The sequence below is a fragment of the Scardinius erythrophthalmus genome, assembly GCF_964197995.2.
Source record: "Scardinius erythrophthalmus genome assembly, chromosome: 13".
NCBI classification, from domain to species: domain Eukaryota; kingdom Metazoa; phylum Chordata; class Actinopteri; order Cypriniformes; family Leuciscidae; genus Scardinius; species Scardinius erythrophthalmus.
Genome location: NC_138233.1, coordinates 6,229,858 through 6,257,136, shown reverse-complemented (window position 1 = coordinate 6,257,136; position 27,279 = coordinate 6,229,858). Strand labels below are relative to the sequence as shown.

The 27,279-nt window shown below is 36.6% G+C and overlaps 2 protein-coding genes across 2 annotated transcripts in view; one reads left to right on the top strand and one right to left on the bottom strand.

Annotated features, from left to right (window-relative positions):
- The window catches only part of LOC308701287 (uncharacterized protein), a gene marked incomplete at its 5' end in the record, with an annotated part of 53,193 nt that overhangs the window by 6,631 nt on the left and 19,283 nt on the right, over nt 1–27,279 (top strand). Inside the window, 4 exons of the mRNA XM_081383487.1 lie at nt 204–296; nt 589–696; nt 2,373–2,453; nt 3,585–3,742. Of these exons, the coding sequence (XP_081239613.1) occupies nt 204–296; nt 589–696; nt 2,373–2,453; nt 3,585–3,742 (440 nt within the window). The remainder of the gene's footprint in view (nt 1–203; nt 297–588; nt 697–2,372; nt 2,454–3,584; nt 3,743–27,279) is intronic.
- cdx1a (caudal type homeobox 1a) lies at nt 10,965–26,771 on the bottom strand. Its single transcript, XM_081382835.1, has 3 exons — nt 26,322–26,771; nt 15,797–15,945; nt 10,965–11,588 (listed from the first exon to the last, which is right to left on the bottom strand). The coding sequence occupies exons 1-3, from the start codon at nt 26,677–26,679 to the stop codon at nt 11,397–11,399; spliced, it is 699 nt and encodes a 232-aa protein (XP_081238961.1). The 5' UTR covers nt 26,680–26,771; the 3' UTR covers nt 10,965–11,396.

Below are 27,279 nucleotides of genomic sequence, written 5' to 3'. Positions count from 1 at the left end.
TGCATTATATGACTGACAGACAAGAACGGTTCGACCTAAAAATATCAAAATTGAAACTACTGCGGAAACAAAGACACCTACATCTTGGATGCCCTTGAGGTAAGCTAAAACTTAGCCAAAATTTAATTTCAAAGTGAACTATCACTTTAAGTTAATTGGTTGATAGAGAATGCAGGTGATTTTGCAGTGGTGTTTTATTACAGGAACAACTACTGCAGCTGTGACCTCTCGTTTGACCACTACACTGAACAATAGCTCACAGACATCAGGAAATGGTTGGAGTTTCTCATTCGCTGGTATGAATCTCACCCTCACTCAGAGCTCTGGAGCATTTTCTCCATTGATGTGTGTGTTGAACAACTGCACATACTGCAAATTACAAATAAACCTAATAATAATTATGATGGCAGTGAGATGGGGACACTGGCTGTTCTGAAGCTAAAATCATTTTTGAACTAATTTACTTTTAATTTGCTTTTAGTTGTTAAAGTTCTTAAATTCTTGTTGCTGTTGCAGTTGATTTGAATGAACTTTTAGAAGCGGGTTTGGAGTTTGATTGAAATGACCGTGTGCTTCTTCCTTCCAAAGATATAAGTCGTTATATGATCATTTTGGGCTGTGTTGCGCTGGTGCTGATTCTGCTGTTCATCACTGCATGTTACTTTTACAAGAGGAAACCGCTCAAGTCGACACCAGGTCAGTTCATTTTGAATCTGTAGTCAGTTTACTGTAGTAACTGTAGATGTTAAAAGGGGTGGGGTTAAAAGATGTTAAAAGGGGTGGTATAATGACCTTTTCACAAGATGTAAAATAAATCTCTGATGTCCCCAGAGTGTGTATGTGAAGTTTTAGCTCAAAATACCCCACAGATATTTTTATAAAGCATGTTAAAGTTGTCACTTTTTAAGGGTGAGCAAAAACGCATCGTTTTTTTTTTTTTTTTTTTTGTGTTCCTTTAAATGCAAATGAGCTGCTGCTCCCAGCACAGAGGGTGGAGCTTCAACAGCTTGTGTCCTTTTACCTCACACTGACATGCACTGAAAATTTCAAAAACTTTTAGGCTTTTATATTCAAACTAGAGTTAGACAATGATGGAGAAAATCAAATGTAGAAGCAACAGGACATTTCCTTATGGTTAGTTGATGAATTTATGTAGCTTATGTGTAGTTATCTTCTCGTCATTGATTAGCATATTCTATCATCATAATCTATAAATCGTGTTCTGGGGGCGGGGTTTATGTAAATTTCAGGGTTATTGATGTCACTAACCCAGGAGGAATGTCGTGTAGTCCCTACCAGCTGTTTGCTGTAGTCCTTAAAAAACTTTAAATTTCTTTAAAAGCAAATATCTTCCTTTGCTTTAAACTTTGAGCGTTGTAACTTTGCAGATGTTGTTTAGGCTCAAACAGCAACATTACACACCAACTAAAATTAAAAAAGTGAAATCATAATCAACCACCCTTTTAAAATGCTGTAGCATACAAGTAGCAATTACAGAGCCAAATGCACTGATTAATATTCCTCAAAATGCTGAGGAGATTTGTGGCATACATGTTATATATGCTGCATAGATTGGAAAGACAATTGGTCCAAAGGCCAGAAGTAGAAACATAGTTGTGGTGAAGATGATCCAAGCCAGTTTTGGTGGAGATTTGTCAAACCTTGTCAGGTGAGTCATGAATAACAATAAGCAAATTGGTTCAAAATGGCAGAAACGGCTTCATGAATATATAGAAAGTAAAATCTTGACTTTAAACCTGATTATGTGACTCAATAATGATTGTTGACCATTAATTGTACTCACGTATGATCATGGTAAAAGTCATTGGGCCTTATTCATGAAGCACAATTATTTTTGTAAATCGTTCATAAAGCTTTTCTGACATAAATGTTTGTATTTATGAAAGTGTTCATATTTTCACAATGTAAGGTGGTATGAAAAAGAATTACGCCATCTTCCAGCACATACAAGTTTGATATATATATAATATTTAATATATAATTACAAATTAGTTAAATGTGAAAATAAATTGCTCATTGTGAATGCATGCCGTTTACGAATTCATTAACATATATGTTTAACTATAAAGTCTGAGTTTTATGAAGCACTTGTGAATCCAGAGGAGAGTTTATAGGACGGTATTTTTTATATGTAAATTACTCTGAAATTACTTATATATTTACGGAAGTTGTATTAATAAGGTCCAATAAATATATGGGTGGAGAAGATTCTCCTTTCTGTTGATGTCGCATGATGACGCATGATCTGAGGATTATCTGTTTTAGAGGCTAGTTTTGAAGCTAATAATTCATTAATGATTGAAATAACAGATTGGAGTCTATATGTGTCTAATCTCAGTTTTCCTCATCAGCCCCTGCTGGAGATACGGAGCTCGTTTATGCTCAGATCTCTCATGAGCAACACAACAAAAAGAGTGGAAAGAAGAAATCAGGTATGAACATAAAAACACACTGAAACTACATCATTTACAAGCAAATACAACACAAGAATCTTTCAGCTTGTGGTTTTTTTAGTGATCCTACAGCGACTGCCTACAACCTAAAGGGATATTTCCCCCAAAATGAAAATGTTGTCATTACATTTCGTTGAACACAAAAGAAGATATTTTGAAGAATAACTGTTGACGGTAGCCATTGACTTCCATGGTATTTTTGTTCCTGTTTGGTTACCAACATTCTTTAAAATATCATCTTTTGTGTTCAACAGATGAAAGAATAACTTTAGGTTGATTAAGTAATAACAAAAACTTCTAGTTGACTTGTCATTGCAGATTGCTTTCAATGTCATCACCCTTTTAGACTAAACGAAAAGATGATGTAAAAAGTAATTGCATCATGTATTTTACAGTTTGAAATCTGTTTAATGGATTAAGTAATGAAGATCATTTTTTCAAACACTGACAATATATGGTGTTCAATAAGTGAACAAATATTTCAGCTGTACTTTAGTCGATGATTTTGCTCTAAATCAGTCAGACTATTCAATTGTGTTGTTTTCACGTCTCAAGTTCAATGCAAACATCTTAATGCATGTTTTTAAAAATAGACAATTGACAACTTTTCCCTCATGATGATGGAAAGACTTCGATTGCTGTGTTGACTACATCAGTCAAGCTCGACCATTCAACACTTTTTATTGCACTAATTGTTACATTTAATAATTTCATTTTAAGTTAAGTTGTATTATTATATTAAGTACAATAAGTTTGTTGTTTTCAAAGATTGTAATTTGTAAACCGGAATGGAAATGGTTTTCGTAGTGGGTTGTAAAATAAGTGTGCGATCTCTGTTGAAACACCAGCATTAGAAAAAAAAGTTTAGACTTCTATTAAAGTGGATGTGTCTCACACAAAAAGCGAATTATTCTGTAGAGTAGCGAGTCGTTGAACTTGCTCCATTTTTGGATGGATCTTGCGTTTTGTTTGCTACTTTCTCAGTAAAACAGTTTCACTACTGAAAAGCATTTGTCAGTTTCCAGTTATGGTAATGTTGCTATTGTTCTAAGGAGACTAACAGTAACTAACAGTCTTGTCCTATCATCATTTTTCTTCTTCTGTCTGCAGAATGTCTCCCGGCTGCTGATGTGGAATACGCTGCGGTCGGGCCACAGACAAAGAGGAAGGAGAGAAAAGAGGAAGAGGTTCAGTACGGAGAGGTCAGGTTCACTCCGAACCAGTCAAACGCTCACCGGCAGCCTAAGGAGGACTGTTTGTACTCTCAGGTACAGAGAAGATAGTTTCACAACCAAACTTGTGTGAATGAAGTCCTTATGTTCACTTTGGGAGTTTTACAGTTTATACAAAACATATTTGTGGAGTATCGGAGAAACGTTTTTGTAACTTTTTTTTGGTTTGACATGTTGATGATGATATTGTGTGCTGATATTGTGTGTGGTGTTATGGACTATCCCAGCTATCAAAAACATGTTCTTAGAATGTTTTGCTAATGTTCCTATTAAGTTATGAAAAAGTTATTTCTGAATGTACTCTGAACGTCGATTTTTTATTTTTTTTTATTTTTTTGAACGGCATTTCTTGGTTATGCAGACGTTCCATTTCATTATTGGAAACATTATTAGAATATTACTTTTGAATGTTCTCTAAACATTCTGAAACAAGTAGAACATTTAAAAAACATTAGAAAATGTTCCATAGAAAAAATGTTCCATGGATGATGTGTAATTGAGGTTTTTATGCTAACATTTATAGATCATATAACTCTGAACGAATATTCTATTAATGTCACTGTTTGTTCATAACTTTAAGAGAGCCTTGCCAGAATGTCTGCTGAAGTTCCTGTTAGAATAGAAATGGAATAGAATAGAGTGGAATAGAGTGTGAGTTTTAACATTCGTGTCTAAGTTAAACCGTGACACACCCAGTTTACCAAGCTGAAGAAAAAAAGAGGAAACCAAATATGTGTTGTTTTCCACCAAACCAGCACTTCTGTTTTTAGCGCTTCATGAATTGTGCTGTCGGCAACTCTAACAAGAAGAAACATTAAATGAAAGCAGACTTTTCATCATGAGTCTCAAAAAGGGGATCTGATGTGGTCAATTATTCAAAAGTCATGAAAATACAGCCATTTTTAATTATATTTAAAACAAAGCAATTGAAAATTTGAGCTTTGCTAGATTACTAGATACTAGTTAGTGAGGAGAATTTAACTTTTAAAGCATGTCAAACATCTGCAGATGAGGTTTATTTATGGTACAAGTATGGCTGTAATAATTTCTTACATTTTCTAAGTTCCTCAAGTACAAAGAGCAAAGAAGTCTAAAGGTTCGCTCACACTGACTGGGTTAAATTGCTTGTAGTAGACTCGGTTAGTTTCTACCAAGTAAACTGGTCAAGGATTCAATTCCAAGATAAAAACATTATTGCTTGAATGCACAGCAAGTTGCTTTGGATAAAGCATCTGCCAGAGGCAGAAATGTAAATACACAGCTTTGAAAATGAATGTTAATTAAAATTACATTAATTGTAATTAATTTTATAATAAAATTAATTAATTTTAATCCATTTATATTATTGGCCAGATCTTTATGTAAACTTGGATATATAGTATATCCAACTTTATTTGCATACATACAGTACACTCACGTAAAGTGAGACATACTGTAAAGCAAATCTCAACTGTATATCATCACAAAATGAACTATTTTTACCTTTTTATAAGATTAAAAGGCATGTTATTATTATGTTATGTTATTACATATTATTATGATATTACAAATTTTAACAGTACGGTTTTCTGTAAAGCTGGTTTGAAAACATGTGTATTGAGAAAAGACAATATAAATGGTAAAATAAAATAAAAATTCACAATATCAAAAAAAAAGACTTGACTTGACATTTATGTTGTCAGTGTGAGCGGCCCTTAGAATGACCCTAATTACATCCACTTCCGCTTTATTCATGCGGATTGAGAGCATATTTGTCGTAACTGTATGTAAGAGTCGTGTTTCGGTCCGTTACTTTAGCTTGAGTTTGGTTTATAAAATGTGTGAGTTTGGTTTTAACACTGTTAATTTAGTCTGATGTGGATTTCTTAAATGTGGTTTCCTGATAATATCATGTGATTTCCTGCATGTGAATGGAAACATCTCATCCCTTCTCAGAGCAAACGGTGAACGCTGTGGGCAATTACATTTCTGTTGTGTGCATTGCATGCAACACAGTGTATAAATCAATTTTGAGACATGTCATATATATATATATATATATATATATATATATATATATATATATGGATATGGATATATGGATATGCAGGATCCCACAGCTATTGGTCATTTAATTTTCCATAAGTTTTCAGGAAGTTTGATTCTAAATATAAATTTAAAATAAAGAAATATAGAAAAAAAGAGTTTGCTTGGGTGCATATGAATGATTTAAATGATTATATTTGTTAGTGTAAAACTCTCTCTAACTAGATGTACCGCATCGCGGTACAAAATATGACCGCCGCTCAGGCCTGCACTGGCTTTCCACAAAAATAAATGACGTGGAGTAATTTGGCTGTATTGCGTGTTTATGTATATACCTATAAAAAGTAATAGTATGTGCATGTCTGTCTGTGTGTGTGTGTGTGTGTGTGTGTGTGTGTGTGTGTGTGTGTGTGTGTGTGTGTGTGTGTGTGTGTGTGTGTGTGTGTGTGTGTGTGTGTGTGTGTGTGTGTGTGTGTGTGTGTGTGTTGTGTATGTGTGTGTCTGTCTGTCTGTGTGTGTGTGTGTGTGTCTGTGCGTGTATGTATGTGTGTCTGTGCATGTGGATTTGTATGTGTGTGTATGGGTGTGTGTCTGTGCGTGTGGATGTCAGTGTGTGTGCATGCTTGCATTTGTTTGTATTCCTGCATGTGTGTGTGTGACAGTATCATCCTAAACCAGCAACCCTTCGCTCAACAGCACCATCTACAGGCCGATGAGTGTACAGTCACTAAATGTGCACATAAATGAATTTATTTTATACCCCCCCATGGATGAAATTCTACAAAACTTAGCAGAGGATACCCCCAGAGGATGTCAAGTTAATCATACACATGAAATATGGTGCAGTTCTGAACATCTCCACTGAAGATAGGGGCGATTAAAGCAGAATAATATTGCATTTTCATTTTTTATGGGAGGGGCGCAAATCACAAATGACTGATTATGGGCTAGGTTGATGTGGGCCCTTAAGAGTGGGCCCTACATACCATAAAAATTTCTTCATCCTCGGTGCCACGGTTCAGGTAGTTATTTAGGAAAAACTGCATTTTTTGGGGTTTGGGGGGGCCCAGCGCGGGGGGGGGGAGTGGCCCCCGGGGACCAAACGAAATTTTTCCGTAGAAGTGTAGTGGGGCTACATGCCCACCAAATTTCATGTTCCCCGGTGCTTCGGTGTCCCTGGTATCGTTGACGAAAAATTTACGGGGGCCCCAGCGCGGGGGGGGGGGGGGGGGAGTGGCCCCCGGGGACCAAACTAAATTTTTCCGTAAAAGTCTAGTAGACCAACATACCATAAAAAATTCTTCATCCTCGGTGCCACGGTTCAGGTAGTTATTTAGGAAAAACTGAATTTTTTTGGGTTTGGGGGGGCCCAGCGCGGGGGGGGAGTGGCCCCTGGGGACCAAACGAAATTTTTCCTTTGAAGTCTAGTGGGGTTACATGCCCACCAAATTTCATGTTCCCCGGTGCTTCGGTGTCCCTGGTATCGTTGACGAAAAATTTACGGGGGCCCCGGCGCAGGGGGGGAAGTGGCCCCCGGGGACCAAACGAAATTTTTCCGTAAAAGTCTAGTAGACCAACATACCATAAAAAATTCTTCATCCTCGGTGCCACGGTTCAGGTAGTTATTTAGGAAAAACTGCATTTTTTTGGGGTTTGGGGGGGCCCAGCGCGGGGGGGGGGGGAGGGGAGTGGCCCCCGGGGACCAAACGAAATTTTTCCTTAGAAGTCTAGTGGGGCTACATGCCCACCAAATTTCATGTTCCCCGGTGCTTCGGTGTCCCTGGTATCGTTGACGAAAAATTTACGGGGGCCCCAGCGCGGGGGGGGGGGAGTGGCCCCCGGGGACCAAACGAAATGTTTCCGTAAAAGTCTAGTAGACCAACATACCATAAAAATTTCTTCATCCTCGGTGCCACGGTTCAGGTAGTTATTTAGGAAAAACTGCATTTTTTTGGGTTTGGGGGGGCCCAGCGCGGGGGGGGGGAGTGGCCCCTGGGGACCAAATGAAATTTTTCCTTAGAAGTCTAGTGGGGCTACATGCCCACCAAATTTCATGTTCCCCGGTGCTTCGGTGTCCCTGGTATCGTTGACGAAAAATTTACGGGGGCCCCAGCGCGGAGGGGGAAGTGGCCCCCGGGGACCAAACAAGATTTTTCCGTAAAAGTCTAGTAGACCAACATTCCATAAAAATTTCTTCATCCTCGGTGCCACGGTTCAGGTAGTTATTTAGGAAAAACTGCATTTTTTTGGGTTTGGGGGGGCCCAGCGCGGGGGGGGAGTGGCCCCCGGGGACCAAACGAAATTTTTCCTTAGAAGTCTAGTGGGGCTACATGCCCACCAAATTTCATGTTCCCCGGTGCTTCGGTGTCCCTGGTATCGTTGACGAAAAATTCAGTAAGGTGACGAAAAAAAAAAAAAAAAAAAACTTTGACAATCCCTATATGACCGCTTTCGCTAGCTACGCTAGCGGCGGTCATAATAAGACATAATGTGTCTTATCAATCTACACAAGCGGTCAAGACGAGTAAAGTCGGTCAGGGGTGCGTTTCCCGAACAACGATGTAACGATGCTTGACTAGCCTACATAGTGCGATGCATCGTTGAAGAAATCAACTTGCCAGTCACGACTGTTTCCAGAAACTGTATTGTCTCAAAGTGGTCGTTCAACCACGTTGGTTAATGATGTCACGCACGTGGTGGAGTAATAACTTCTTTTAATTAAACCATTTGAGTTCGAATTAACGCTAGATGTTTTGATATACATTACAGACATGGCATTTGAGGACTATTTCTCATTTTTCTCAGTTATTTTGCTTTATTAGATTCAATCATAGGCTCGTTCTTACATAGTAGAGCACGTTCGCACTGTTCAAAAACGGTGCTTTAAATCTCTTGACAAACTAAAAGTCGTAAATGACATTTGTATGTATTCTAAATAAGACACCGGTTGTAGGCTACTGAATGCCAGCTTGCTTATTTTGCTCAAGATAAGGATTTACTTAGTCCACATGTCATGCAAACTAGAAACTGCTTCTAACCATAGCTCGAGAGCTGTCGCGCTAACTACACAGCTTTGCGATGCTGTTTGCGAATGTTCGTAAGAACGATGGTTTCGGGAAACGCTGACTCGTTGACCTATGCTGGTAATGACAGAACTTGCGAACATATTGGCTAAAGATGGTTTTGGGAAACGCACCCCTGATTGAGTGATTTGAAGCATGTTTTGATGTGGGGTTAAAGGGATGGAGATGCTGATTGCCTTGCATCTTCATTTTCCACTTTACAACTTCCACACGGCTAATGATTAACATGCATGTGAACAGATGCAGAATATCATCCTGCTGTTATCCGCATGGCTGTAAACAGACTTTCTCGAGAAATGAGGAAGGAAATAAAGTATAGGATAGCCTATAGCCTAAGTTTCATTCTCTCTGTTTCCTCCTGTATAATGTGTTTTCACACTCATCAAGATACGGTTGTAAATAACACATTAGGTACATTTCTTGGCTTCATGTGTAAAATACTTGGTTCCTCAATAAAGATATTTAAAGTGTGAAACAAGATAGTTATCTCTTTTTTGGTGAATTTTTGGAGACGCTCCAGTAATAGGCAAGGCAAGTTTATTTATATAACACATTTCATACACTGTAAATTCAAAGTGCTTTGCACAGGAAAAATCACACTTTTATTGTTCCTTATAATTTCCTTTTTTGAGCTCCCCAAAATTTTACTTTCGCTTTAAACAACTTAAATTCATTTAAATATAATATGACATTGGTGAATTAATCTTTGCATCACAACAGTTTTTGCCCTAAAGCAGTTTTTTTTATCCCAAACCCCAATGACTTTCTTTTTTGGTGAAGAACATTTGAAAAGGGTTTTTTTTTTTTTTTTTTTTTGGACCCCATTGACTTTCATTGTATAAACAAAAACTTCATAAAAATATCTTGTGTTCCACAGAAGAAGAATTGTATTTGTATTACAATATCTTACATAAATACTCTTAAAACCGAAGACTAACTTACTTGATTATGTTTACGAGTTAAAATCACACTTACAATTAATCTCAGTGTAAAATATAATTGGACATTATTGAATTATAGTAAAGCAGTTTTTTATAACCATTGCTGGAGATGGACAAACTTGATTGAAGTGTGAACACTGGTGACTTTTGACACGGTGCTTCAACTTAAATATATAGTGTCAGTGCTTTTGACACATCTGTGTGTTCCTTCAGATGAGGGTCAATGGTGACATTGTGAAACCAATCAAACATTAACAGTTCAAACGCGTGATCTTGAAGGACATGAGATGAACGTTACTGGCATCAGGTCTTTATTGGCTTTTTAATTGACATGAATCATCTGACTTTGAACAGGCCACACACCCATGCCATCCGTACGGATCGCAGCTTCTGCTCGACCTCTGGTTTGTCTGTCAATGATTGAGCGCGTTGAGTACGTGGTCACCGTTTCTGCTTCTGTTTTTATCAAGCTGTGTTTGTTTCCTTGTGTTATCGCAACTTATGATCCACACAGTTCATTGTGATCGGTAAACACTCGCACGGTTTCCGCCCTCTCAAAGTACAGCTTGATTTAGAGTTTAAATGTCATTGTATGATTTAGTTAAATCTGATAAAAACCGGTCCGGAACAAGTCGAGGTCAAATTCAAAAAGAAGTGCGAAATTATACTTTACTTTAAAAATAAATAAAAATAATAATATTTTTTTAGAACATTAAGATTTTTTTTTTTGTCAAATTTTCTGCCCCAAATTCTCTTATGGAAAAAAAAGAATGCGGACAAGTATTTTATTTAAATTGTGACATTTATACACCATTATAGTATTTAATTGATTTATTCTGACCTATAAAATCATTAAGAAATATTGTATTATAAAAAAACAGTAATGAGAATCATCATTGAGAATAATGGCAATTACACTGTAAAATCTTCAAAAGGTGTGTTCTCTTTTGTCTAATCAACATGGATAATTTGTGGTTCACATAACACAATATTTCGAGCTTCTGTTGATTAAACCAATCCCATTCATTGTATTAGCATCATGTTTTTTTTTTTTAACTCAAGTAATACTGTAAATTACAGTAATTAGACTGGAGGAAAATTTGCTTAATTGTCATTTAAAACAATGTAAAAAAAAAAATCTTAATGGTCCTAAAAAAATTTTTTTTTTGAGATTCACATCCTTCACAGAATCACCAAACGAGCAGTTTTACATTCTCCTCAAACATCTTTTTATTAAAATTTTTACACTTTTTAAAAAGAATAATTACACAGAGGCACCAGTTGACTCCTTGTTTTTTTTTTCTTTAAAAATGTCAGTTTTCCAGTAGGTGTAAAATATATTACATAGCAAAGCAAAGCAGTAGTGATGCACGCGCTGCAAATATAGTCATCAAATCATCATCATCGTCGTCAGTGAGGTCATCAAAAGCAGTACGCAAAACAATTTTGAAAGCATTATGACGTGTCGAGTCGTCCGACATACTCTGAGATCATAATTTTTTACAAAAAATTGAAATACTGTGCGCATTATCACAATAAAACATGTTTGCGTGTCATTTGTGTAGTGCAAAATGAACGTTCCATTCAGTGTTGCTGAAACTGTGTAAACATGTACTGTTTGTCCTTCTGTCTGAAAGGTTCTCAGTATTCCTCTTTAATGGTGGTCGATATATTGTCTGTCATCAAAGTGTTGTTGGTGCTGGAGACCATGGTGGCGCTGGCGTGACTGGGCATGCTGGGAGGAGTGGACGTAGAGCTCTGCTGAGCCTGCTGCAGTCGCTTCTTGTTCATTTTCCTTTCTTTGGCTCGTCTGTTCTGAAACCAGATCTTCACCTGTGAATCAGAGAGTCAGCGTGATTTACCGTATTCAACAACCAATGAGCGTAGTAGACACATGCCAGCTACTCGTGTGTGTGTGTGTGTGTGTGAGAGTGTGTGTATTACAGTTTTTTACAATCACTTTGTTACTATTTTCAGAACCTTGATGTCATTTTTCACAACTCTAGACACAAAACTCACAACCAATGATCAAAATGCAAATTTTTCAAAACTCTAATCCTTTTCTCAATTTCTTGGATACAATACACATAAAACTTAGATCATTTGTTCATTCAACAAAAATCACCTGTTCAATATGACACAACTTAACATCAAAGTACTACTATTTCAAAAGGCAATTCACACATTACATTTCAAATGAGTGTCTATTCATTTCCTTACATTGATCTAACTATCAATTGGTACAACTGCTCAAAATGATAAGAAACTGTTGCATTATTCTTATATGGAAACAGACAAACAATCTTCCATGTTTACTGTAAATCATGAAAGTTTCAAGATAATGAGATTCATTGTCACCAATTAGCGTGGAGCATGAACCAATTAGACTACAATATCCATGGATGTAGCCTAATATTTGATCATAATGCTTCATCAGACACTGTGTCTATGGTCCCAAATACTGTACCACCTTTTCAGACTATGTACAGTATTGACAGCACTGCACTGTACAGATCATCACTCCTGTTCGGTTTCTTACAGTACAAGCAAGCAAGTTGAGGAACACTGCATTTGATATTATACAGTACTGTTTTTTCTTTTCTATTTCATAGCTAATTACAGTTTTTTACAATCATTTTGCTACTATTTTCAGAACCTTGATGTCATTTTTCAAAACTCTAGACACAAAACTCAAAACGGTTATCACTTGTAACACAGGCTATCTAATGTTCAAAACATTGCATTGTGCATTCACATCTTTAAAGAAATCTTGCACTTGCACAATCATTGGTTCAAAAAACTAATTTACTGTGAAATACCATTGAAACATAACTATAGATCACCCACACACAAGCAACCGATAGTTTCATTGTGTCATTGTTCGTACAATCATTAAATATTGTAGAACAAAATAGTTGATACAGGTTTCATTATGGCACTACATGTACAGTAAATACATCTCTGTAAAAGCACTGCAGTAATAGAGAGAATACTACAGTGGAATCATTGAACAAAGTTTGTAATATATTGATGAAAAACACTACAGTACAATCACAACATAGGGTTATTTGAATCAAAGCAAAAATACTGTAATTAGCTATGAAATAGAAAAGAAAAGACTGCAAAACATCAAATGCAGTGTTCCTCAACTTGCTTGCTTGTACTGTAAGAAACAGAACAGGAGTGATTATCTGTACAGTGCAGTGCTGTCAATACTGTATAGTCTAAAAAGGTGGTACAGTATTTGGGACCATAGACACAGTGTCTGATGAAGCATTATGATCAAATATTAGGCTACATCCATGGATATTGTAGTCTAAATGGTTCATGCTCCACGCTAATTGGTGACAATGAATCCCGTTATCTTGAAACTTTCATGATTTAGTAAACATGGAAGATTGTTTGTCTGTTTCCATACAACTATGCATTAAGAATAATGCAACAGTTACTTATCATTTTGAGCAGTTGTATCAATTGATAGTTAGATCAATGTAAGGAAATGAATAGACACTCATTTGAAATGTAATGTGTGAATTGCCTTTTGAAATAGTAGTACTTTGATGTTAAGTTGTGTCATATTGAACAGGTGATTTTTGTTGAATGAACAAATGATCTAAGTTTTATGTGTATTGTATCCAAGCAATTGAGAAAAGGGTTAGAGTTTTGAAAAATGTGCATTTTGATCATTGGTTGTGAGTTTTGTGTCTAGAGTTGTGAAAAATGACATCAAGGTTCTGAAAATAGTAACAAAGTGATTGTAAAATACTGTATTTTTGCTTTGATTCAAATAAACCTATGTTGTGATTGTACTGTAGTGTTTTTCATCAATATATTACAAACTTTGTTCAATGATTCCACTGTAGTATTCTCTCTACTACTGCAGTGCCTTTACAGAGATGTATTTACTGTACATGTAGTGCCATAATGAAACCTGTATCACCTATTTTGTTCTACAATATTTAACGATTGTACGAACAATGACACAGTGAAACTATCAGTTGCTTGTGTGTGGGTGATCTATAGTTATGTTTCAATGGTATTTCACAGTAAATTAGTTTTTTTAACCAATGATTGTGCAAGTGCAAGATTTCTTTAAAGATGTGAATGCACAATGCAATGTTCTGAACATTAGACAGCCTGTGTTACAAGTGATAACCGTTTGGAGTTTTGTGTCTAGAGTTTTGAAAAATTACATCAAGGTTCTGAAAATAAAAGCAAAGTGATTGTAAAAAACTGTATTTTATATATTTTGTTGTAGTAGCTGTAGTAGACACATCACATCTACTCGTGTGTGTGTGTGTGTGTGTGTGTGTGTGTGTGTGTGTGTGTGTGTGTGTGTGTGTGTGTGTGTGTGTGTGTGTGTTTGTGTGTGTGTGTGTGTGTGTGTGTGTGTGTGTGTGTGTGTGTGTGTGTGTGTGTGTGTGTGTGTGTGTGTGTGTGTGTGTGTGTGTGTGTGTGCGTGTGTGTGTATTTTTTATATATTTTGTTGTAGTAGTTGTATAGACATCTCATCTACTCGTGTGTGTGTGTGTGTGTGTGTGTGTGTGTGTGTGTGTGTGTGTGTATTATTTTATATATATTTTTGTAGTAGCTGTAGTAGACACATCCCATCTACTCGTGTTTGTGTGTGTGTGTGTGTGTGTGTGTGTGTGTGTGTGTGTGTGTGTGTGTGTGTGTGTGTGTGTGTGTGTGTGTGTGTGTGTGTGTGTGTGTGTGTGTGTTATTTTATATATATTTTTGTAGTAGCTGTAGTAGACACATCCCATCTACTCGTGTGTGTGTGTGTGTGTGTGTGTGTATTATTTTTTTATATATATATTTTGTTGTAGTAGCTTGTAGTAGACACATCCCATCTACTCGTGTGTGTGTGTGTGTGTGTGTGTGTGTGTGTGTGTGTGTGTGTGTGTGTGTGTGTGTGTGTATTATTTTATATATATTTTTGTAGTAGTGTGTGTGTGTGTGTGTGTGTGTGTGTGTGTGTGTGTGTGTGTGTGTGTGTGTGTGTGTGTGTGTGTGTATTATTTTATATATATTTTTGTAGTAGCTGTATTAGACACATCCCATCTACTCGTACTCGTGTATGTGTGTGTGTGTTATTTTATATATATTTTTTTATTTTTGTATTATTCTCATTAGAGCTAATTCTAAGTATATAAGCATTTGTTTTATTTACATCATAAATTAAATAGATTTTAAAAAACTTAGATTTAAATTACGTTATTTAAATTAAATTATTTAAATTAAATTAGGCTACGTGTACTTAATAACAGTAAATTATGCATAATTACAAGTAGCTAACCCTAAACCAAACCGTAACCGTAACTCTATGGTAAGAACGTAGTAAATTAATATTACTCTTTACTTATTTGAGTAAGTTCTACGTCACCTTAAAATAAAGTGTAACCTGATTTTTAACTAGTTGCAGATGGTCTTCTTAAACTGTTTGTCTGTTTATATATATATAATTGTTTTGATTTTAGGGTGACACATGGATGTGTTCATGCTTTTTCTTCAGTTCAGCCTTACTATTTCTACATAATTAATGTGTTTTAATTTTAAAAAGGCATTAGCTATCCAAAAGTTACAAATTCAAAAATGGAATATTGCCTAAAAAACATTTGCGAATGAAGCAGCGTTTCCATCCCATGTGTTCGAGAGAACTAAATCATCACTTCCTGAGAAATTGACGCAAAATATCTGTAATAAAAATAGAAGTTGCTGCAATCGGGGAAGGCACTGTGGCTTTTAATTCTCAATAAATGCATGTCATGTTATCTTGGCGTTCACAATCCAGTGTTTTTTATGAGATGTACCAAAATGAGCATACAAATAGCTAAATGGAAAACTGACTAATGACTATCATCTTTTCTAGGAAATAGTACATTTAATGTTGGTGTTTTTCCTGTGTACCATTATATCACCATCATCATATGTTCTTCTTATTATCTAATTTTGCCCTTTAACACAAAACTCAGTTATAATCAGACGGCATGAATTTGCAGGTTAATTTAACCTCCTCTTTCTGAGGGTTAATGACCCACCTGGCGTTCTGATAGGCTCAGGGCTCCGGCAAGCTCCGCCTTCCTTCTGATGGTGATGTATCGGCTGAAATGAAATTCCTTCTCCAGCTCCAGGCGCTGAACGTCACTGTACACCACTCGGTATTTGTCCTTCGTCCGCGTCTTCCCTCCTGCCGGAACAACAGGGATATTTCTCTTTTTAATTGTCATATTCAGTTGTGGTTGCTGAATTAAAATATATATATATATTATAGAGAGTATTATTATCCATTTAATGGAATTAGTATATTTAAAAGATGCTTATTTGTATACAAATATCCCCAAAAAGACAAAAACTGCAATTTGTATTATTCACAAAGAGGGGGGGAGGGGGTATTATTGTATAATAATTTCATGTGTAATGGGTTATTTCAATATTTTTGTGATAAAGTATCTTTACAAGCTGTTTAATTCATAAGATGTTATTAAAATTAAAAGTGAATTAAAAAAAAATTAAAAAAATAATGAATTGATTTATTTATATTAATCAATTAATTATATATGAAGTGCCTGACAGAACCATTTAAGTTCAATGCAACTTCAATGTTAATAAATGATAAATAATAATATTGAAGTGTTGGATAGAAAAATGCACTAAAACAAAATTTCCCACGACTTATTAAGCTGAAAATCCCCCGATATTTTCAGTATTGCACAACATTTGTGTTCTTGGTTTTTGGTTTAGAGTTGTGCAGCTTGGACTCTAGAAGAACAAATCAATCCCATCGATCTAAAATATCTATAATTTTATTAAATACATGATCGATTCATTGCTTCTTTTTTTTTTAGTTAGAAGGGGCATTTATAAATTGAGTAGGCTATATGCAAAATAAATAGAAAGATGAAAAATGTTGTTGAAGTGTTTGGGTGTCAAAAAGGAAGTGTCACAGATGACATCTCAGTTCCTGTTTTCATAATCTGTCACCGTCCAAGACACTTTTGGCACTAATAACATGAATATTCCTCTACAGAGGCAGATGAAGAATACCACTGTGGTAAACCACTTTTCTATTCCTCTCACAGTTTTTGGTTCCTCTTGAGATGATGTTTGCCTGATGTTCTGTTAGCGTTAACCACGTTCTGACATTAGACAGCCTCGTCTTACCCCACCAAAACCCCACTTTAAATCTTAAGTCACACTTAAAATGTGTCTATGTGATTACGATATGTAGAAAGTAACAACGCAGGTGTTTGAATCTGTGCGATTCTGCTCAAGAGCTTTTCTTAGATATAACTTCACTTTTCAGATATTTGCAATGACTTTTAAACAGCTTTGATGCTTTATTTCCAAATGCAATGATATTCAAATATTCATAAGAGTGAATTCAGAGTCCAAATATGTTTGGGATTGCTGTATGCTAAGTAGTTTTGTCTTAAAACGTCTTTAATGTTGTGGCACAGAAACATTGGACATTTTCAGAATCATTTTTCAGCAGATCCAGTTTTGATTGCATTTCAATCTCCATCAACAATTTCCATGTTTTTCATTGTTCCCCTCATCTTTCTGTTTGATACAAAACATTTAAAATCAACATGAAATCAAAATTAACCCTATTTACTTTGTTAGTGCACATCTTGTGTTGAATCATTTATCCATGCAAGTTGATTAATACACACCAAAAAATATAAAAATCTGCTTGAATGGAACGCCCACTTTTTTTTAGATCCAATCAATTCCCAGTGGGATAAAACAAGCCACGCCCTCTAATTTTCTCATTCAGTTTTCCGTTTCAGAAAATATGTCACAATACTAAAGTAAAGTCGTTCACAACTTCTGGTTCACCGTTGTTAAAGTCAAGTCAAGTCCCCTTTATTAATAAGAGCTTTATACAATATAGATTGCTCCAAAGCAGCTTTACAATGATAACAGGAAAATGATTTAATGAAGCAAACAAAGATCATTTCGGCTGTGTAGCAACTCTAAAGGAAAACAGTGTCATTGAAGTCAGTTATTAAATTAGTTCATTTTTAATCTATAAAGCAGTGATGTCATCCACTGCTCAGTTCAGTTCTCACGCAATAGTGTCAGTGCAATCAAATCAATAATATTGTTGAATATTGAGTCCCCAACTAAGCTAGCCTGAGGTGACGGTGGCAAGTAAGCCAAACTTTATCAGCTGACAGAATGGAGAAAAAAACCTTGTGAGAAACCAGGCTCAGCCAGTCCTCTGGCCAACCAATGAACACGTGTCCCAGTAAACAATTACTGTCTTTCAACGTTGAAATATGGTTGAAAATAAGTCGGTCCGCCTTGGACTGGTTTACGACGTGATTTCAACTAAGTAGTTTCGGCCGGACTGTTTGACTACGCGTTTTCAACTGATCATCAAAGACAGGATAAGTCTGTTATACATGCTAAAATAATGAAGAAAAACAAACTACCAAACCATGTTCATTATTATATCAAATAACTTTAAAGAGTTTTACATATTCCATCAAGACGTTTAAGATCGACCTGTTTTCAACGTTGAAAAGTCGTAATTAGACTTTGAAGATTTACGTCTATTCAACATCTAATAGACGGCATTTTGCTAGCTGGGGTGATTATGATTTAGGCTGCATCATAAGTCATAAATTAAAAAATGCTGCATTTCAAGGTAGGAGGGCATCAAGGCACATCTGAATCTAATGTCTCCTGAGGTTCCTTCATCTGCTCGATTGTTGAAGGCAGCATAGATGGATCCTTCACTGCCTTTATATCCCACAATCCATGTCTTCCATTCTGTGACAGTTAAGCCAAAGCTGCTTTAAAGCAAGCACCCAAGATTAGCTAAAACATAGTGTAACGCTGCGGTACAGAGGGAAGGAGACTAGAGGCCGTTATTTTTTAGTGGATGTCAATGGAGGAGAGGCTTCACTACACTGAATAAACTGCTTTTGTGGGAAAACGGCTTATCATTTAATCACTCAACAGCTCATCGGCTAATCTTCAACATGTTTGCTCTTTGCAGGGTTGGTCTATTTTTAGAGTTTGCCGTTTTTTTTTTGTTTTGTTTTTTGCTGTTTTATAAGAGAAGTCACGGACAGGTATGATTCAGTTTACGGCACTTCTCATTTATTTCTATGGTCTCCGCAAACAGTGATTGACTGTCACACAACTCTAAACAAAATTCAGTGATGTCAAGGCTGATTGGTTATTAAGGCACACGTGATCGCTTTCTTCAGTGGTCGAGCCACGGACCCTCAATAATAATACTATCTCTGGTTAAACTAAAAAATAAAGATGGCGCCTGGAAGTTGCATTGGTGAACGGTGGTAAATGTATGGTTTTCACCAACTTTTTAAAAATTTTATGTTATTTATAACGATAAATTACTATTGTGTTAATAAAATATTCGCTAAAATGATCACCAAAGCTCGCTCTGTTTTGTTGTAGATCATTAAACCGTTACGCTGTATTCTGCTGCCAGGCCAGTAGTTGGCGATGTCTCTTTGTAGAGAAACACAACGCATGTAATAAGCATGCACATGATGTCACCAATTTCACAAATTTGTGTCTTTGTCTCGTTTTCAAAAACTTGCACTTTGAAACTGGTTTTCAAACGTTTGCGTTTTCAGGACCCCAAAACACTAAAAAGTGTTCAGGCCTGTCTGTTTATAAGTGAGAGTTTGGGTTTAATAACGGCCAGAAACTAAAGCAGCAGTGTTATAAACAAATCCTTCAGCACTGAGGAAAAACTAGAACAAACCCCTGTGCATTTGAGAGATTTCTGATCTTTGGAAATATATTTCAATCTTCCTGTGAATTACAAAAAAAGTAGAAGTTTTGCAACCGAACTTTACAAGCTACATCCTCTTTGTTTCTCTATTGATAAACATCAGTCAAATACAGTTTTTATGTCTACATGTGGCCATCATCAGGTATATCAAATGCTTAAGTAAACATACAGTACAACAAACACTCAGATTTCTGTTTCAGCATATCTGTGTAAATTTGAAATCTGCACACCATTAATCTGAAATGTACGCTATTGCAATTTCTATTTCACTCATATTGCCTCAATTGTCCTCCAAAGCACCGCATTCATAAGACGGGCGTATTACAGCGTTTTCTGCTGGTCTGTATCGATCTGAGTGTGTCTGATATCAGATCGCACACGTGTGTGCATGCAAACACACACAAAAAAAAAACAATTGTTGAAATAAAATAAAAATATATAGAAAAAAACGTAAACATTTATCAAGCAGTATTTCTCATTTTCATTTACGTGATGTACTAAACTCTCTTAGAAGAAAAAAGGGTTCTGTCAGGCACTTCATATAAAAGACTTTATATATATGAAGACGGTGCACTCATATTGCTATGAATGGGAGAAAGTGTGACACTCAATATGGCGGAATAAGCCCCGCCTTCTAAATAAAAGAGCCAATCACCAATTGGTAAAGTCATGCGTCCCTGCAGCTGCCGTTAGAAGTCGTTAAAATCGCATACTCTCTTGAGCAGGTACATATTTTGAATACGTAATTACTTTACAACCACTAAAAATGTATGTTACATCCACCATGTTGTCATTATCATGACCTATACCAGCATCAGTTATGTCGCTTCACCTTCATTCATAAATCCTCTCCCGTGGCTTCATGGGATAGTAAAGTTTAGAGTATTTTTCCCCATTTAAAGAGATAGGAGCTGTACTTGCATGACTGAAATAGAGTTTTGGGGGTTTCCCACCATTTTATGGATTTAGTTTTAATTTTGTTTAAATTAAAGCTTTATGAATTAAGTAGCTACTAAACATACTTTATCACTAGAAAAAAATAATAATAACCCCTTATACATGACATTTCTCCTTATATAGAACCTTTTTGACCTTTGTGTTCTTTAAAAATGAGTCAAGAAACCTAGAGTATATATAACCTCAACTTTTTTCCTAAGAGTGAACTAAGAAAAATCTATATAGGCATTTTTTTAAAGTAAAAAAAAAAAATGACAAAAACTTAAACTAAAATGAAAACGTGAAATATACAAATGAAAACGAATTTAAAATATTTATAATAGTATCTCAATGATACTAAAACAACAAGGAACCGCACACCCCTGTCCTGAAAGCCCCTCAATGCAGTTTTCATAGACTGAAACTCTTTCTCAACAGTTTTCTTCCCTTTTCTCCTGCAGCTTTGGCTGACGTGTGTAAACACACACACACACACACTGAGTCTGGCCCCCTTATCAGTGTTCTCCGGTCCTCCCACAGTGCACACAGCAGGGTGCGGCCTACGCCTCAGACTCACTGGCCTCTGCCGCTATTAGCTTTTCACAAAATCTTTCACTTTGTCGACAGGACGTTCGACTCTCAAGACGCCTTGTGTTTAGACACAGATGAATAATCGAGCAGCTAACATTGAGCAACACCGCTCCACCTTCATACATGATGGCATCACACACCTCTGACTCACTGTGTCTCTGCACGAAAGATGGCGCCTCTGCCCTCTCGTTTATCTCCTTCCTTAAATGAACATTGTGACATTACTAATACATAATATGTTTGGTAATGACCATCTGAGAATCCAGGGGAAACCAATTATTTGTACAGCGATTACAAAACCGCCTTCATGAACCAACAGAAGATCTTGTTAAGTGGGTGTAAAATGTAGTCGTTTTAAATGGATAACTGATTTTTACAGTGGTTTATCTCTTCAAACTGGTTATAAGAAGGCAAAAAAATTAAACTTGGATCAGTGTTACAGTGTTTAACCTCATTATAACATGCACACATACACGCAACTCATCACAGTCATATGATGTGCTGTAATAAACATAGCAGGAAGAGGTTCACACATAGATAAAGACAGAAGCGCGTATCTGTTAGATCTGCCAAATACTAGTGTGCTGCCTACCTAGACTTTATTTTAAGGCAGCAGTGTTATTTTTGTATTCTTTTATACAGTCTCAGAAAAAAAAGGTACAAAAGCTGTCACTGTGGTGGTACACCTTTGTACCTAAAGAGTGCATATTAGTCCCTCTAATATACATATTGGTACCAAAAGTGTACATATTAGTACCTAAATGGTACATATTAAAACCCTTTTGAAGGTCCCAGTGACAGCTTTTGTACCTTTTTTCCTGAGAGTGTATATATATATATATATAAACAGAAGTTGCAATAGTCTTTTCTTCCCTTGTGTGATGTATATCCAAGTGAAACGGCTACTCAAACAAGAACAAATGTAGGGCGGGACTTGATTTTGTCCATGGGGAATTGATTGGATTGGTTGTGGTTCGCTATTGGTGGATCTCATGTGAGTGACAGGTTGCCCCGCCCTCACACCAGTAAACACATCATCAGAGAAGAGAAGAGATGAGCTGCAAGAGGGAGGGGAAGTTACTTTAATTAAAGATCACGGGGCACATGAATAAAAAAAATAATTATAATGATGTGCGCGGATTAGTCATTAATAATATATACTGCAATATTTCATAAAATAAGAATTAAAGGAGAACTCCGGTCAATTTTAACATTGAGCTCATTTTTGTGTAAATTTGGAGTGCTGTCAATACAGAGAACAACGACAAAAATCGGTGTTGCCTACACCGTGTTATCCTCTTTTTAAAATTTGCACCCTGTTGACTTCAATGGGGCAATGTTTAAACCTGCTTTTAGCCTCTTAACATCCTTGATGTGTCATTACAAGTGCACAGGTCATGTGAGTGATTCCTTCAGAGTGAACACGAGTGAATCTGACTGCAGTAGATGTGAAAGATATGAATAAAAATTATGTTTATTCAGCCAGCGCACATACCTGTATTTACATCCTGTTTTCGGTCGAAGTCCAAAGTAGTCGATTGTCAAGTTCGGGCGCATGATCGTACGTACTAAACCTATGCGCGTGAACTCGACAATCGACTACTGTGGACTTAAACCGAAAACAGGATGTAAATACAGGTATGTGCGCTGGCTGAATAAACATCATTTTTATTCATATCTTTCACATCTACTGCAGTCAGATTCACTCGCGTTCACTCTAAAGGAATCACTCACATGGCTGTGCACTTGTAATGGCACATCAAGGATGTTAAGAGGCTAAAAGCAGGTTTAGTACTTGCCCTATTGAAGTCAACAGGGTGCAAATTTTAAAAAGAGGATAACACGGTGTAGGCAACACCGATTTTTGTCGTTGTTCTCTGTATTGACAGCACTCCAAATTTACACAAAAATGAGCTCAATGTTAAAATTGACCGGAGTTCTCCTTTAAGGGAAACACTTTATTTTGATGGTCCCTTTTGAACATTCTGTTGACTATAAGTAACTTTGCAACTACATGTCAACTAACTCTCATTAGATTATTAGTAGACTGTCTGCTTACTGGTAATATCTGCTAACACTTTACTTTGATGCTCCCCAACAGACAACCACATGTCAACTTATTTTAACCCTACCAGTCTACTAATAGTCTACTAACACTCTAATGAGAGTTCATAGACATGTAGATGCAACATTACTTATAGTCAACAGACTGTGTTAAAGGGGCCATCAAAAAAAGTGAAACCGAATTAAGAATCTGTCATTTTTTATTTTATGGTGACTTTAAACTAAATGATAATTAGAAATGTTGCTTTGATAAAAAGTAAAAATTTTTATATTTCCTTTTATTTCAGTTAACATTTACTTTATTTCAATTAACGATTCAAGTTATGGTTTTAGTTTTAGTCTTAGTTACCTATAAAATTAATAACCCTGTCACAGACTGTTGCAAAAGTTAAGCCGTCTTCCACAAAAACCTTATTTTGCCTAAATTCGAATGCAGTTTTTAATTCCCATAATTCATTGTGATGAGCTCAGATAAAAAAAAAAAAATGCAAGATGGCGGACAAGGCAAGGGAAATGTTGATTATACTCATAATTTCTCTACTGAAATGCGTTGATAAGCAGATAATTTGAATTAAAACTGTCAATTTTAACAAATATCTCTTTTGTGTAATGTTCTTAGCAACATCCTGACATCAAACTCTGTTCAGATCAATCACGTGTTCCAGATCAGTCAGTAATATGAGGTTTTCAGTGAGGAGGCTCAGTTATAGACGGACAGATCACTACACTGCTTTCGAAGCGAATTGTGAAGGAGTCAACTGTGCCAGGATTCAATTCAATAATAGATAGAAATTTTGTCAGAATCTGGAGTGGTAAATACCTACATTATTATAACTAACAGATCAAAATAAAGTCCTATTTATCACAACACGTGTCAGAAGCATTAGGCGTCTATTACTGTTGTCCAGAAGGGGGCAACAATGGATTACATTTAAAGGCGTGAAAAATACTTTTTCATAAAATAAAAGCTAATAAATTAAATGCATTCTGTTAGGGATAGGGTTTGGATATGGGTCAGTCTGTTGTCATTATTATTACTCTATATTAAAACTAAAGAAGTCAACAGTATGTCACTACTGAGATAAGTAAAGTGATTTAGATAAGTTATACTGGTACACGTGTGTGTTTTCTAAGGAAAAAGTAGAGTGGAAAATTAAACCAGTTCAGATTAGCGTTTCATTTTTTTCCCAACTGTATTTCCTGAACATTCTCATATTTGTTTTTGTCACATGGTCTATAATCTGCTCATGTGATGATATCAGAGCATTTGAACAGTCAAACACGATGACCACATTTGCATCTAGTCCAACAGTGTTAGACAACGGCCCTTTGAAAGCTGAAGACAAAACTAATGAGCGTGACTTCATTTCCTCCTTTTGGCCTGTTTAAGAAATATGCACAGACTGCAGTTCATTGTTATTGACAAAAAATAAGACTGATCTTATACACCCATTTATTTGCCGTTATATATTTACATATATTTATTTACCAGTAATATTAATTATTCATTGTTAAGTTGCTTTGGAACTATATATATATATATATATTGTGAAAAGTGTTATACAAATAGGTTTGAATTGAAATGGATCAAATTGGATTTGGAGGCCAAATATGATTTAGCAAAAACAACAAATCCAGACCATTAAAAAGATGCAAATCCAGGCCATTAAAAAGATTTGTGTTTCATGCAACACAAATATTTTAGAACTAAATGAAACGTGAACATCTCTAAGAGTCTCGCTCCTTTTGAGCTTTATAACTGTGCCAAACTGACTGTGTGTGACACATTTACACAAATATTCCCAGAAGAGATTAGTTTATCACTTGGTAAACTATTAGCCATAATGCACTTCTGATAAGGCCGCAAACATCTATTATTGACTGTTCAACTACACGCTCCTTCAGATCTCCAGATGTTGTAGAACATCAAGGATCAAACGGATGAATTATGCTGGTATTTTGATCTCTCAGCTGTAAACCACAGGCCTTAAGCATGACTGATTCATAAACTGATCTGTATATAAATCAGATGTGACTGTAGGTCACAATAAGCAAAACTATTCCTACAGCACAATAGAAGTTAGCACTCCTAAAATGCTGTGCAGAAAGGAGCAGGTTTTCAGAGTATTAGATATGTGTAAGCTAAACTTTCACTTTCTGTGGTCTTAAAATGGTGCATTGAATGGTATCAGGTGATTATACTGTAGCAGTTTTGATCATGTTACTGTATGATTTCCATATTCATATACCATGGTTTTTAGGTGGTACTTCAACATAGAATAACATAAAGAATAACATGGTTTTATATGTTCAAAAACACGGTATCACCATGATGCATGTCTAAATGCTGTACTACTGTGATATATTTCCAAAAAGCATGAGATCACAGGGAACATGTCTAAAAAAAGACATGGTCTTAGCATGATGCATGTCCAAAAAGCATGATTTTGTCTAATACCAGTCATATTGCCCAAAAGCTACCACTACTACTACTATGCATTACATAAAAGCATCAAAATTACATGGTATTACCATTATGCATGCCTAAAAACATGGTATTACCAATGGTATTGTCCAAAAAAATTGCTGTTGTCTAAAAAACACTATTATTATGGTTTGTTTCATAAAAGCATCACATTACATGGTATTATTATGATTTATGTCTAAAAACATGGTAGCGCTTTATTTTACAATACTGTTACCCATGTACATACTATGTTCTTATTATAGTTATTACAATAACTGGGTAATAATAACTAGGTACTAACCCTGAACATACCCCTAAACCTAACCTTAACCCATGTAGTTATCTTATATTAACCTGTAGTACACTGTGAGTACAAGTAAGTGCACGTACTTTAAAATAAAGCGCAATCAAAAGAATGGTATAATGGTATTGTCCAAAAACACTGTATACTATTTTTATTAATTTTTTTCAATAAAAGCATCAAATATCATGGTATTTCCAAGATGAATGTCTATAAAACGTGGTATTACCAATGGTATTGTCCAAAAACACTGCACTGTATATTTCACAAAAGCATCAAGTTAAATCATACACGTCTAAAAAAAGACCTCCAAGGTGGAACTACGATGCATGGTATTTTTGGATCGTGTAGAGGAAGTGAAAGAGTGTGGTGTGAGCCAGTATTGAGCACTGGAGGGTTTAGGGGTCAGGAGAGGTGCTGATCTCTCACCAGTGTTCCCGGTGGGACCCGCGGCGCGTCTCATCCAGTCCTGCGGCTCTTCTCTCTCCAGCAGCGCCTGATCCACCGGCGGAATGCTGTTGACCTCCACTCCATTAACCGGCAGCGAGTGACCCGTCCCGTGGCCATAGAGCGGCGGCCACTCTTCACGCGAACCCGGGCCGAACCCGGGACTCCACGAGCTGCCGGTGTGATGCAGGTCATTCCCGAGGGCAGGACCCGGGTGGTACCCGCTGTAGTCCGAGTACGGGGCGGACGGGTACACGTTCAGGTGAGGCTGGTGGCTGAGGTTCAGGTGTCTCGCGGGGTTGCCGTACATGGCCGTGTCCAGCAGGAAGCTCACGGACATTTTCCTCGCGAGCTGAAAGTTTTACTTTAACTGAACTTCACCTTGCCTGAGCGCTCGCGAGCGCGCGTTTGTTTGCCCAGCGCTGACGTCACGCCGGGACACCCACCTGAGCTGATTTATGGCACGCGCACACACAGGTGCCGCCGACTGGCCGGAAGTCCTATCACCCTGAACAACAGAGAGCTGAACATGGATAGTTGAAGTCCTGAATGCCGCTATCGACGCTTTATCTCCGACGCCACATCTCTATTATAATATAAGGCCGGTGACACACTGGATGCGTGGCGTGAGCGTGGCGTTTCTGTTGCGTGTCAGCTGCGTGGCGGCTGCATCGCGTTTTCCATGTCTTTGCACACCAGAAGCGTGTCTGACGCGGCGCTGCTGCTGCTAGGTGACATATTGGTGACATGGGGAGAGAGTTGTGGAAGGCCTATACTTCATGTTAAACATAAATATATAGCAGCAAAGACAACGTCGGCAGTGTTGACGGCAATATAGACTATAGAATATTGACAGGTGCAGTATTTGAAAATCGATAATATTTTTTTAAATTGCATTTATATTTGCATTTATGTCAAACCCAAGACACTTTCAAACATC